This window comes from Malus sylvestris, chromosome 9 (assembly GCF_916048215.2).
Source record: "Malus sylvestris chromosome 9, drMalSylv7.2, whole genome shotgun sequence".
NCBI lineage: Eukaryota > Viridiplantae > Streptophyta > Magnoliopsida > Rosales > Rosaceae > Malus > Malus sylvestris.
In genome coordinates this window covers 28,339,375-28,354,260 of record NC_062268.1, presented here as the reverse complement: position 1 = coordinate 28,354,260, position 14,886 = coordinate 28,339,375, and the positions used below count along the sequence as shown (strand labels likewise).

At 36.2% G+C, this 14,886-nt stretch overlaps 2 protein-coding genes across 3 annotated transcripts; both read right to left on the bottom strand.

Moving 5' to 3' along the window:
* Positions 1–5,892: 5,892 nt before the first annotated feature.
* LOC126583196 (heavy metal-associated isoprenylated plant protein 28-like) lies at positions 5,893–8,261 on the bottom strand. Its single transcript, XM_050247512.1, has 3 exons — positions 8,140–8,261; positions 7,779–7,857; positions 5,893–6,365 (listed from the first exon to the last, which is right to left on the bottom strand). Exons 1-3 carry the CDS (start codon positions 8,143–8,145, stop codon positions 6,010–6,012), a joined length of 441 nt encoding a protein of 146 aa, XP_050103469.1. The 5' UTR covers positions 8,146–8,261; the 3' UTR covers positions 5,893–6,009.
* An 887-nt stretch (positions 8,262–9,148) lies between these two features.
* Positions 9,149–14,199, bottom strand: LOC126583440 (protein CONSERVED ONLY IN THE GREEN LINEAGE 160, chloroplastic-like). 2 transcript variants are annotated; one of them, XM_050247791.1, is made up of 10 exons: positions 13,757–14,199; positions 12,745–12,794; positions 12,574–12,655; positions 12,384–12,479; positions 12,127–12,207; positions 11,926–12,017; positions 10,687–10,779; positions 10,147–10,215; positions 9,680–9,873; positions 9,149–9,305 (listed from the first exon to the last, which is right to left on the bottom strand). In XM_050247791.1, the coding sequence occupies exons 1-9, from the start codon at positions 14,069–14,071 to the stop codon at positions 9,741–9,743; spliced, it is 1,011 nt and encodes a 336-aa protein (XP_050103748.1). In that variant the 5' UTR covers positions 14,072–14,199; the 3' UTR covers positions 9,149–9,305; positions 9,680–9,740. The 2 variants fall into 2 exon arrangements, with proteins under 2 accessions (XP_050103748.1, XP_050103747.1); XM_050247790.1 differs by having other exon boundaries at positions 9,672–9,873; positions 13,757–14,197.
* Between the last annotated feature and the right edge of the window lie 687 nt (positions 14,200–14,886).

Below are 14,886 nucleotides of genomic sequence, written 5' to 3'. Positions count from 1 at the left end.
CGTAAAGCACTTCAAAGAAGTGAAGTGTTGAATTCGATGAGGCAAAGACGTTTTCTACCAGACTCCCAATTCTGCCTGGTCAAAAACAATAACAAAACAACCTAGGAAAGATATATGATCTAGCATTGCAATTGAAGATTCCTTAACCTAATGATGTGCAATTATGTGGATTTGACAGTTCATCAGTTCTACATCTTCATATATATTATATGAACACGGTTTAACATGATCACAAGTTTTGGCATTAGTCTTCCAAGTATCTAACAAGATTTGAATACCATGAACAGGTAATTAAGCTAGTGGTTGTGGTTCAGCACTCATATAGTAATTAGTACTAAAAAACACATCTAAGTGAACCGCTAAACAAACTGTAAATACATTTATGGTGCTGCATTACAAACATCCCAAAATCTCACGGTTAATTCTGAACTCCATTCATCAATTAACACCAACTCTCGAAATTCATTTCAGCAGCTGCAATTATTGCGACAACTATGAACTATGAACTATCAACTATCAACCCGTAACAAATTTATGCTTCAATTGTGAGTCTGTGATAGAAGAGAAACCCTAATCTCGAATTCCAACCACCAATTCAACCCCTAAACCCTCAGTATGCAGTATACTTTATCTTCCAAGTGCTAAATTTCACAAACCCTAATCTCAAATTCTAACCCTAAATTAAAATTCAAACCCTAAATTAATTCTAAAATTTACCTGATTTGGGGGAGAATCGCTGCATAGTGCACTGGATGACTGGACTCGAGAGAGACTGAGAGACTGAGAAAGAGAGTAGCGCCGGTGGCCGTGATTTGTGAAGGAAGGCTCCTCCACTGTGAGGGATGAGAAGTCGAGAGAGATTGAGAAAGAGATCAGAAAGGTGATAGTTGAGAGAGATGTGACTCAGGTGAGTCACTTGTGTGGCCGGATTCGAAAACGGAGAGACAAATCAGCGAGATGTTTTCTGGTGAGGTGAGGGTTTCAGTCTGAGGCGAGCTGCGAGAGAGAGTGATTGAATGTCGGTTTAAATCTCAACCGAATCCGACAACTGTTACAATTCCAAATATATATTAAAAAATTAAAAAAATTATATTTTTAATTTCGATTCAGTTCGGGATTACCAAAAAAACGAAAACTTGAGACTGATTCCCATACCAAAAATTTCGGTTTGGTATTTTTTCGGTTCGGTTTCAGGAACTTTTCGGTTTGGTTTGGGATATTCGGTATTTTTTTTCCCACCCCAAGGCTTATTTATGATTCATAATTAATGGAGTGGCAAATCTGTAATTTCAACTTAAAATAATTGTTTTTTGAGTGTGATTATACCCATTCTGTCTCTCTCTTTCCTTCTCATTTCTGCAAACCTCTCTCTCCCTAAACTCTCTCACTCTCTCTATCTATGTAGCTCCGAGAGCTATTCCCTTCACTCCACTTCAAAACCTTGTGAAATCAACCTTGAAAATTATGTATTTGGAATCATTGGGACACGAGGAAACCCAGCAATGTCCTCGCATGCATAATTAGAGCAACGTAGGGTGCTCTGCCATTAAATCCGAGAGCTTGAGCTCTCAAACTTGAACTCAAGTGAGGTCTTCCTTCCAATCTTTGAATATCTGAGTTATCTCCGTGTTGAGGATGTGTTCTTGGGTTGGAAAATCAAAAGAACTAGCCTCGATAACTCTCTGTGCATGCATAACCAGTCCGGCGACGAACTCCGGTGAAAACCGTTGATCTCGAAGGCGGCTGGCACAAGATTGATGAGGTTTTGGGATGTAAATTTTTGTTGTATCCTTTGCATGCACTCTGTTTTCATTTCCCAGAATCCGATGAGGGGAAATGGACGAACCCCGACGAGTTCGAGGTCCATTAAGTTCTTAATCCTATTTTGAGGGGTTTTAAATTAAAAATCGGGCTGGAAATTTCTGTTTTAATGCATGCATGTGTTTGGTGCATTTTTCCAGAATCCGGCAAGGTAACTGCGGACAACTTCCTTTGAATCTGAGACGGATTTAACCTCCATTGGTCCATATCTGGGTCTAGGTAATTCCCTAGGCCTTAATTCGTGTTTTGGTTGGTTTTGGAGTATAAAAATCGTTGAAATCGAGCTTGGGAAGCCCTGACGACGTTCTGGATTTTCTATGTAGTTTCCGGCGAGGCTCCAGCGATCGCGACGATGACCAGCGACAGTAACCGTTAACTTTAACGGTAGAAGCTAATATTCCATTAACATTAACGGAATCTCCCAACGGAGTAGGTATATTCAGTTAAATCCCTTAAACTCTCACCGTACCGGCGCGTTGCTACGGCGATGGTAAGTGTAGTCCTTACACATCGAGCTGCAGCAATGAGTAGGGCGGCGCGTTAGCTAGCGATGGCGACCGTACGGCAATGTGTGTTCCCAACACATGACTGCTCGCACCACCTTGGTGGCGCGTGCAGGACCCGAGACCTAACCCAAAGTTTTTCAGTGTTCTGAATCAAGTGGCGCACTCCGTTTGTGCAAATTCATTTACCTAAATGGTAGTTTTGGATGATTTTCCACATAATGTGAATTAAAGCTTAACTTAGCTTTATATTACAATCACAGGTCTTATTGAGGATAAAGTGAGTATAGGGAAGGAACCTATTGACGAGAGACACTTTGCTTACCTGTGAGTGGATCCTTTCGAAAAAATTAAATGTTTTTACTATATATATACCTATGTTGATGCATATTATACATGTTAGCCTTTGACGAGGCTTATACTTATCCTAACTTAGATGATATCTTGAGATCATTGGTGATTTATTTTCACCACATGGTTATCATACATATTGTATAGCTGGCTGCGACCGTATTATTTATTGCAGGTACATTTTCTGTTCTAGTTCAAGCTAGAGTTTGCTAGTATATGCTAGATACGCCACTTTACCTGCTTGCTATAGTACTATACCATATGTTGTTCTCACTATATATACGATTTCACAGTAGGGGTTATTATATTTGAATGATTTTGACGTGATAAAACTGATTCACTCACATTTTGTTTTACCGACCTCTTGATAGGAGCATATTTATGCAACTTAGTGAGCTTGTTTCTTGACATTTACTTAGTTTAATTCTAGTTATTTAGTATTTTAAGCTATTTTCGTGTGTTTGTAGGTTCAAATAACAAAGTTGGCAACAAAGTGCTATTTGGAGCACTTTGGAGCATTTTTGGGCCAAGATTGGATAGTGCAAGCATGGAGACATGAGGATGGACGTTTTTGAAGATTAGAAGGCTAGAAATCAGCATGTGTGTGTGCAAGTGTGTTGACCTACAACTACAAACACTCATCCACTACACCCATTACATCCACTCATTACCAAACATCCATCCACTACACCCATTACATCCACTCATTACCAAACATCCATCCACCACATCCATTACATCCACTCATTACCATAACACTCATCACTACCACCTTAATTAGATGGTGGTCCTCTCCCTAGCCTATAAATACATCCACCCTTCACCATAACAAGGGGAAAGAAAACCAGAGGAGAACACAATCCACCCATCCACCCTTCACCATAACTCACCTATATCCATCCACCACCATAATTTACCACTCATCCATTAAACCACACCTTGTGCCGCAACAAAGAGAAGAAGGAGGACCCTTGGACGTGCTTGCCATTCAAGTTAGATTGTTGGAGCGTTTTTAGGTGTTTTCTTTCTTTTGTTTTTAATGTCTAAATTTGTTTATCTTTGCTTTATAAGTATGAGGAACTAAACCCCCCTTAGCTAGGGGGGAATTCGAAACCATGTTCATGCTTGCAATATGATTTGATTACCTTCAGTTATGATTTCATAAGTTGTGAATTCAATTTGTTTAACCACTTGATTTATAACTTGTTCGTGTATGTTTATTAAGAGTGCACACTTAGTTTGCATGCATGAATATGATGCTAGAGTATAAGGGAGTTTCACCTAATAGTTACAAACTTATATTCACAAGTAGTAGATGTCGCTTATAAACGATCGCGTTAAATAAATTCTTGGCAGGAGTTTCATGCTCATCATAGTAACGAATGCCTCGTCAATACTTATAGTTTTCATAATGCTTAATGATCTTTGATTGTATCTTTATTGTGCTATTCACGTAAAGAACTTTTGAAGAATGCTTGAATTGTTGTATGCGCTTTCCCATCCAATTCAATAACTTAAGGAGAACTTGAAGGTTAATTTAAGCGGACTTAATTAACCTGGGGTGTTGAGTTTCATGATTGATCGAAAGAACAACTGAAAATTGGTTTATGTGCAAGTATGTCATGTGTGGAGAAGAACCTCCTAGCTAGCCTCCCATCCATTCAATTTACTCAAATTCGTGCAGATTTCTTTAGTTCTTTAATTTACTTGTTTTGTTTTCAAATTCATCAAAACCAAAACCCCCTTTACTTTAAAGTGTTTTATTAGTCAAAATCTGTTTTGATTTGTGTTTTTAGGTGTCCCAAAAGTGTGTTAGAGTCCAAATCTGCCCAGTTTGTGTTTTTACGCAGATTTGAGCGTTTTTAGCTTGTTTTGAGTCCTTTTAGTTTGTATTGCATCTTTTGAGTCTAGTTTGGTGTTTTAAACTTAATTTCACGTTTTAAGTCAGTTTCAAGTGTTTTAGCAATCCCTCCTAATCCTCGACCTAAAACGATCCCTACTTACATTCTTTACTACAATTGACAACAAGAGGGTTTAATTTGTGTGTTAAGTTAATTTTCGCATCACCTCTTCAGGATGTAGCAAGAATAAGGAGAAAACCAGAGGTGATGAGTGGGCTTGCCATGTGCCGAGTCCAATAGAGTTTGGCTAAATCTTATCAGAAGATGGTTTAGCCTGGATAAGGGTGAAGTAATCGAATCCTAGTGCAATAAGAATCCTTCCAAAGTTAAGGATGCTCCGAATAAAAAAAGATGTTGAGAATCAAGGGATTGAATCTGAATGATTAAAGAGCTTGGTTCAGAAACCTAATCATATTGGGTTGAGGAGTTCTAGTCCGAGTGAAATCTTACCTCAGCCATTAGGAAAATTACTACTATAAATAAAGAGGGGAGTGCATCATTCAAAGCCCCTCCAAGTCAACACGCTACTGGAGCCTAATCAACCGATCGAGGAACACCTTTATTTTGGATAAACAACACTGCTTCGAGGCCGACTGGTTATCTATCCAAGTCTCAGTCAATGAGGATTTCCAAATCCTTGTTGGAAGAGGTCATCTCATCAGCCTTCTCGGTGATGTGAGGTGTTACCAGGCTCGGCACATTGAGAGCCGATTTTATTTTATGATTGGATATTCGCAAGTACATTTTAGAGTTCAGCATTCAGACGGCCAAACCACATTTACAAGCAAGACACTTATCTTTTTTGAGTATTTGTGTCCGTACAGTCTGGTACCAGTTCAGAATACTTATATTTTCACAAATATAATTACAAAGACCAAACCTAGTGCCGATGATTCGTGAACTCCGACGAAACTAGTAGCCTTGTCTTTAGGCTCTAGAACTCAAAGGAAGAGACGAGTTCCTTCCTCGGCCGCAAGCGCAAGACACAGAAGTCAGCAGCATGCCCAACACCACATCAACACATATTTTATTCCCCGGCTGAGCTCGGCCGACGAGTTGTCACGCCCCGTATTCAACCGAAGGACGTAGTTAGCTTATTAAGTACTCGGCTTGCGCGCCACATAGGCTAAGTAGTTTTTAGGATCAACAGTATAATAAGAAAAAAATGTATTAATATAATCACCATTTGACATTCGAAATAGTAATTATATTAAATACATGTAAGCATTATAGCCAAATCCTATATTTGAATATGATTTTCCTATTAATGCAATAATGATAAATATGAAAGAAAAACGACTTTAATAATTAATCTATTTCTTATAGAAGCAAACAAATTTATTGAAAGTATTTTATCATGAAATTTACTTGCAAGTAGCAGTCAGATATCCAAAAGGTAATTGTTTCCATTATATGAAAAAAGGAAGTTTATTTCACATCATAGAACAAGCATGAGGGTTCTCATCGCTAAAGGCCGCAGTGGTTTGATATCCATAAGAACTGGAATTTGCAGAATTCTGAGAATAATAAGCATGATAATTCGAAGGACCGTCGTAACCATGCTTGTAGTAGTTGTAAGATGAGGAAGGCTGAGGTGCAGAGCCATTACATTGTTGTTGACTGTAATATTGGTCTGTATCGAAGTTGTATTCTGAATCAAAAGGGGGTTGCTGCCACAGCTCAGCCCTCCGACCAGTCTTCCGGACTGTCCTTAGAACCTTCTTCTGGTCAGCCCATCCAGTGATCGTCACCTTTTGCATGGCCATGTCTATGTCAACGTTGTCCACACCTATTGAAAATAATCGAGCATGCAAAACCTAGATAATTAAATAGCTAGCTAGGTAATAATTAAAACCAAAAGATAATAAATGTATAACAGCTTCCAATTTGAGAGAGAGAGAGGCGTTTCGCTCTTTCTTCCATGAACTTGTATATTTTTACGATTTACCCCCAAAACTTGTATTTTGGTTAAGGAGTAATTAGGTTTTCATCCTTATTTTTACTACTCTATTGATTAAAACCTTATTACTTTTCAATTTTTGATCAAGGTCCTTTGTATTAATAATATCATTAATTATTTCAATAATAAAATATTTTTTATTTCTAAATATATTCATTTAATATTAAAAATGTTACAATTAGTATATTTATATTTATGGTTAAATTTTTTTATCATATATTTTTATTTTTAGTTTGTACCCATTTTTAATTTGCAACCCTTTTTTAATTTGTACCAATTTTCCTTTCAGTTTTAATTTGTACCCATATATTAATTTCTTTTTGTGCCCATATTTTTTAAAGTTTTATTTGTATTGTACCCATATTTATTTATTTATTTGTACCCATTTTTATTTTTGCTAAATGTACCCATTTTGAAGAATGTACCCATGTTTTGATACAATAATTTTTTGGTTATTTTTATGAATGTACCCATGTTTACACACACACACACAATAGTATATTTATATTTTAATATTTTTAATCCCACAAATTATGGTTTTTTATTTAAAATCTCATTACTATAAACAACTATAAATTTTAATTTTTAATTTAAAAAATATAGTAACGTACATAGAAATAAATTATCAATTAATTTCAGGGACTTGGATCAAAAATTGAAAACCAATAAGGTTTCAGTCAAAGACTGTTCATAACTAGGGACCGCATCCAAAGTCTCCCTTTGGTTAATTTCTCCCATAAATAGCCAATTGCTTCATTTCTGTCATGTCTACCCTCATTCCATCAAATTTGTTTTGTTTCAAAAAATTATGAGGGAGGGGAAGCTACTCCATCTCAGGGTCAGGGTATACACCAAGAGAGATTGCCAGCAAGGTGACTCAAACCTAAGCCTTGGTCTAGCAAAGAAAACGATCTTTACCAAATCAACCAACCCTCGTTGGCCATTCCATAAAAAAATTTCTTAAAATGAATCAAATAAATTTCAAGAGATCAAAGTTAAACTAAGAAAGGAAATCGAAAAACATCTAATGACATGCATGTGACTTTTCAAGATTAAAAGCTCGATCGAATATGAGTAATTAAACATAATGGTTGGAAATTGGTCGTTTATAATAGTTTAGGAAAAAAAATTAGCCAAAGTAAAAGTTTAGACAACAAATCGGAATTGAGGTACAAATTCACGGGAAATGAGAAAAATAGTCTGTTATTATTGTAGTCATGAAGTTGGTGGTAACAAATATACCTTTTAGCTTTTGCAGTGCATTTCTAACCTTGCTCTCACACCCCGGGCAATCGATGTGAACACTAATCTCTATCGTCGTCTGAGAAGCATCATATTATGAACATTAACTTACATATATCAGAACATATATAAAGTTCAATGTCAAGTAGTTGTCTGCTGGTGTTAATTACGAAATACAAAACCTTGGGAAATTGATTTGGGCAATTCAAACCTAAAGTTTTGATCACCTAACAGACTTAACGAAAAGAGAATTGCGTAAAAGTACGCATCAAAACACGCATACAAACAATGTATATTAGAACAGTAATATCACTTGTACCAAAAGGAGAAATAAACACTGACAAGAGGTCGTCTTACGTACCGTCATTTTGCTCTTTCAAATGCTTGAACAAATCTCTATAAACTGTATGTGTGTGTGTGTGTATATATATATATGATTATATTGACCGTACTATGAGTTTATATATGATTCCTCTTCCTCTTAATAATCGCATTATTATGGTCATAGTTTAAGATTTCGTGCACCGACTTTAACTTGCTTCTAAATAATGTCACATATGCAGGTTACAGATCAGATGGGAAAAACCATAACTTGAAGCAAGAAATTACTTTGCAACTATCGTACTTTTCAACCAATAGCAAGTAGCCACGTGTTGTATGGCATCAATATAGCACCCATCTAAAGCTACAAGGTTTCGAGAGGGCCATTGACTTTGTACTTAAAACACCTCAAGCATATATATATATATATATATATATTTGGATTAATACAACATGATCGATATATAGTTGACCGTTAAGAGTCGAAGAAAGGCACATGTATGCCGAACTAAAAGGCCGGATCGTGTTTTTGTACTTTCGATGCCGAACTAAGAGGCGGAGGGAAACGTAAATGACGCTTTATGCCACGAGTAACGGAAAGTAATCATACTTATATACTTTGATGTGAGTTTGATTCTCATTAATTCTCCTTACTCCTTGGCAACTATTTAAGCAACTAAAGTGATCGATCTACTTAAAAAAAGTGGAGGGGAATAAATTGACTTACAACTCATTATTTACGAGATTCATATTTAATATCTCACATTTACCAATGAATAAGAATAACATTAGACTGTAGCACAAGTGAGAGCTTAAGAATTAAGGACAACATAGAATGATGTTACTTGGACCACCTCATTGCTCTTGTGCGTGCTAATGAAGCGTAGTCAAGAAACATTATCTATTATTTTTCCAGTATTTATTTCTCTAAATAGATGGAAATGGACTTGGATAAAGTTTAAACCAAAGTCGAGGCTTTTCGCGTGATTAGGATTTTATCTCCAATGGTACAACATTTTCTGCACATTCGTCCAATAGAAACAAAAACAGAGGCAAAATCGTAGAGAATTGTATTATATTTCTTTCCTTTACAATATTCATATAATACATAAGAAAATCAACAGAAAAAACGAGTTAATAATTCCTTTTAATTCGCTGCGCATAGCTTCACTTCCAAGCAACTTGTCAACAAGTGCAACCGATTATCTGCAACCCATGAAAATAAACGAATAAACCGATAATAGATAGAGAAAGAAGATAAGCAACAATTATGCGAAGGTTGTCCACAAGTAAATTGTATAACTTGAAAATACGGTACCACCCCACCCAGCGTAATTCAAATGTAGTTGCTTTCAATTGCTTTCAATTGATTTCAAGGGACTGGATTTGTTCAGTTGAGTAAAGTTTATCAATTATATGAGAATATCAAATAAATTGAAGAAAAATGTCCGATTCAAATCTCAAATTTTGCAGCATAGTTTCATATAAACCAGTTTAGTATCGTTTCGTTATATTTCAATCAAAAGATAATGTATGCTGACTAACTGGAGAAAATTGAAATTCAAAACAAACCTCTGCACCTGCTGCATCACAACCATCACCCGAATCCTCTGCTGATTTGAGAAGAGGTCTATCTTAAACTTATGTCTCTTTCTCAACTGCAGGAAGTGCTTCCTCAATAGCTTGGATAAAAGTAGCAACCTTGTATGTGAAGAATCCCACCAGCATTGGTATCAATTCCAGGTGCATAAACCCATATTGTGGAACGACGATCCTGCACCCAAACTCAACCTTGTTAGGCAAAGAAATATGGTGATGAATTGAATATGTTGTTTTCAGCCACATCCCCAGAATCCATGTCCACAATGACCCGTAAATCGCATAATCGTGAATACTTATTTGATATTTATTTGACCGTACACTTATTCATATAAGATTGAAAAGTATTTGAAAAGAACTTTCAGAAATCATCTGTAGAAGTATCGATCAACACAAGAAAACGAGTACTGTTACATTCCAAGAGGGCCATGTAAGTGCAGATACTTACCCATTCCATCTGTTAAATATCATGACTAATACAACAGGAACCAATAGCCTGGGTTGCCCAATCGCTCCCCTGCATTAAGATTACAAAATGTTAAATGACATTATTTCCTCTTTCTTTTAAAACAGCATACGTAAGCATATACAGTATCTTGATGTGGGTGGCCCATAATGTCACAACCTCTAGTTATGAGCCTCCCACATTCTATATCCTTCAGACTGCTCTGAACTGAAACACCAATTTTTCAACCGATATTTACGAATATGTAAGGATAATTCACTTGATCAACATGCAGTGTGAATTTAGAACTAAAGATTGAAAGTTTAAGAAAACGATTCGTATTTTGTAAGTTGTAAGCTCATAACAAATCAGGGAAACTAGCTAGTTGTTATTCAGTGTGTGAATTTTCCATACATCTTGATGTATGTGTGTATGTATTCAAAGAAAATAATAAATTGCATATCAAACCCCTCGTCAATATGTGCTCTGTACAAAACATACAGCTGATGCATTTACATCAGGTAATAGTCATTTGTTACATACTTGAGAAGTCCCCTTGCTCCATCTGCCATGGAATCCACGCTACTCCCCAGCATACGCATGTAAACTATAGAACCAAGCAACCCAACACCGTAGCTGAATTTATAAGAGATTGATGGGGATCAAATGCCATGAATAAATTATAGTGTGTACAAAATTAATATAGAACTCCATCAGATGTCCTGAGACAGTAAATGTCGAAACAACTACCCTTCACTAGTGAATTTCCCTAGAATCAACAAGGCAAGTACCATTACCAGACCGACACTTGGTTGCATACTCATAAATGAAATAGGCAGGAAAATCCTCACAAATAAACAGGCAGGAGATATTCCACTGCTTGAACAAAGGAGAAGTATGGACTCATATTGTACCTTACAAATGCTCAAAAGCTTAAGCATCATTGTCATCACTTATCCAGTTATCCTAAAGGTGAAATCATGGAGTTTCTTTTAATGCACTTTAGCATGCAATTAAGTATGCAACATGCAAGTAAATCTAATACCCTTAACCCATATGTACCATCTCAAATGTCAATTGACAAAATTCCCTCGTGAAAATTTCTTTTACACAACATAATTTGTTGGATTTGGCATTAAATCAACATGCCTAAATTAAAAAGATTAGGATATCTTGGACGCAAGATATTTGGATTTGTGTTTCCTAGTTGGTATGGGATTTGGTTTTAGTATAGGATTTGGTTTCCTATATTCTAGGGACTTTGTGTAAACCTAGGACATCTATTAGTATAAGTAGATGGATGTGAGATAGAGTTTTGTGTGTGGGAGTTTTTGAGAGGCATAAGTTTGTGTACTTGAGAATACTTTGTGTTTGTGAGTTTTCTTGTATTTGTTGTTAATCAATAAAGCTTCCGTTGTTAGAGAGGTACTCCTATATTGGAGGAACTCTGAAATTGTTGTGTTTTGTTTATTGCTTGATTGGTTTTTGGTTTAGTTTATAACATAATTAAGGTTAGATATTACTTTATCGTAAAACTTTTGTAAACATAGGTTGCCTAGTGCCTACATATAATATAAATGTAGGACTGCCATAAAAGCTTTTAGGGGACAGAGAAGAAAAGAAAAAACCAAAGCACATAGAAGAAGATTTTCTCAAAGTTTAAGACATTCCCCACGGAGTTCACTAATTTTCTTGCAACAAGGGAAAATATGACAAATAAGATGTGGGGTGGCACGACTTTAGATTTTAGATAAAAACAAATAGAACCTCAAACGTTCATACCTAGCTGTAATTTCAGGGGAATACGAAACATAAGCTGAGACTAATCCAACACCGCCTATACCCAGTGTAAGGAATTGCAACCTCTTCTTTAACTGCAATAGGAAAATGAATGTCATCCATTTTTAATTCTAGTAGAACCAAGAGAGCATGTATCTAAACAATTAGATGAAAATATGGTAGACTGGTAATGTAGATAAGTACCCTAAAATACTGCTTCCTATACTGCTCAGCTACTACTTTTGGGTCCTCCCGAGAACGCCTTAATTCCCGAAACATCACTTCCTGCAGGTTAGATCTAAGTGAGAAGCACAGAAAGAAGAAGCACCATTCAAAGTAACATTTGGTTGAAAGTATGTGAAGCGGAATTCGCATATATAAGCTGAAAAGTCCTTGACAAAGATAACCAAGTGGGTGGAAATCAAAGTGACTTCTAGTTACTGATGAAACATCTGACTTACACTGCCTCCAGTTGCAGCCTTAGTTGCTCTATCCCACTTATCTTGTTCACGCCGTGTTGGTGCCAATTTCCATTTGATAGCAGTACTGCTGGCACTCTGACAATCATTACATTTTGGAAAATGAAAATCATAAATGAAAACTACCCTGAATTAAAGTACTAGGATTGAAAACTACAGACGTTTATCATACTTTAGCCGGAGCCTCAACTTGCGGTTCTAACTTGGGCTGGGCAGGAGCAGCAGTGAGTTGTTTGCTCAAATCAACATCTAAACTGTGTGCCCACAATTCAATCAAGCTTTAAAACAATTTTTTGTTTGAGGAAATATAAAGAATTAAACCTACTAGTGAGAAGTTACAAACCTGTCAAGGCTCATGACTCTATTTATGCTGAGAAACCCGGAAGGCTTCTCCTGTTTACATGACAAAACACGCTTCATCACACAACAAAACCACAGAAAACATTCACAAATAAAAGTTCCACATGACTTTCACCAAAACTCTCTTTCGATTAAAAATCTTGTTCGAGGAATCAAGATGGCTAATAATGCAGTGACTCCTTTTCTTTCTTTCCTTCTAGCTATTCATTAACCAAAACGGAACCCAACCCAACTTCTAAGTAACAACAAGGACGCCAAACTGCCAAACCAACGAAGGCTCGTCTAATTGATTACCGGTTAGTTAATGAAAACTTGTTTGGTAACTACTTTAAGTTAAAAAAGCAGCTCAAAAAATCAAAATTGAAATAAAAATGATTATCAAACTGCCCCTAAGCTAAATCAACATACATGTAAATATCAAAATCCACAAGATTTAGTAAAAACACAGAAACCCATTTGTGGGTGCAAAAATTAAGGGTCAATGCATCCTAAAAACAAGGGAGTGGGGCTAAAATAAAGCAACATGAATCATGCACTACTAAAGAACATGGAGTGAGATAATAGGACTGGGAGTCCAAGCTTTTTATGCCTATAAAAGGCCTAGAATCCCATCAGAACGGGGGGAAAAAGATGGAGAAAAGAGAGGCATAAGATCGTTCTATATTTTAAGCATTCTGGACAAATAAAGACTTGAGCATCGGAGTGTTTTCTTGCAGGTCCCCTCCTTCCTCATTGATGGCGAGCGAAGATGGTGGTGTTGTGGGCTTCTCAACATGGTTACAAGATTTACTTGTTGGAGGATTAGAGGAACCAAATTTTTCCGCTCCAACACCATTACTCTCCAACCACTCAAACAATCAACATTTACTATCTAATCAAATTACCCAATTAAACCACCAAATCAATGAATCACAAAATAAACACTAAAATGTGAGAAACCCAGAAAATAAATTAATCAAGTGATGAAAAGGAAAAGATTAGAAATAAGTTGGAACCTTGACAGGAGTGGATTGAATGGAAGAATTGGGTTCCTGAATGAGTTTTTTCATGCGGTCCATGAATTCTCTGTTCCAAATGAAATCGTCAGAGGTGAGAGGGTCATCCTCGCCGCCCCAGTACTTGCGGAGCTTGGTGGTGGTCGGAGGTCCGCCGTAATCGCCGGGAGCGACCCCGGTGGACCATTTCATAGGCTTCTTCTTGGGCAATAGGATCTTGGTCTGTCTCGGGTCGGGTACGGGTGGAGTTGCTGAGTCTGGGGAGATGGGTGTGGCTGTGGACGTCACTGAGAGATAAGAGTTGAGAATCGCCATTGCTGTTTGTTGTTGATAACGAATCAATGAGACACTCTCCTGCTACTAGCTCAGACCAAATAGAATGCAAAATAAATTCTTGCCCTATTCACTAATTTCATAATCTCAACCGTTTAATTTTTTAGATTATATCTAAAAAAATTATAAACTTTTAAAATGATAAACAAGAATAACAATTCCATCTCAATTAAGGGCTCACTGTAGATTGCAATATGAATGAGATAATTCATTTGACTAAAAAAAATATATTGTTATGACACTTATTTATTTTCAGCTTAATGTGGAGACTAAACAATAAATGATACGAAAAAAAAAAAAAAGTAAACGAGTCTCACATTTAATATTTTATTCACGAAATTCGAATATAAAACTTCCCATTTAAAAATAAATCTAACCTATTCCGATTTAGAAATAAATAAATCTTCCATATGATTATAAAATTTCTGCAAACCTCATTCCCATTTTTTTGTCCTTCAAACCGGACCTAAACTCGTGAAAATTGCCGTCACTAGTCGTCATGCACAAAAATAGAAATGGTGAAAATTATTGATTTTATTTTATTTTTATTTTCCAAGAATGTGTGTGGTGGTCAAGTCAAGGTCTAAAATATCGATATTATCCCTATATTTTCATCGAAATTTTCGTGTTTTTGAACTATCAATATTTCTGATATCATCGATATTTTAGACCTTGATAGGAACTCTATGTGGTACTAAGTCACTCATGTATCTTACCATGCAATGTATGAAGTGTAAAATATTGTAGTAATTCATTATATATAAATGATTATGGTGTATCTAAACTTCTTTCATTAA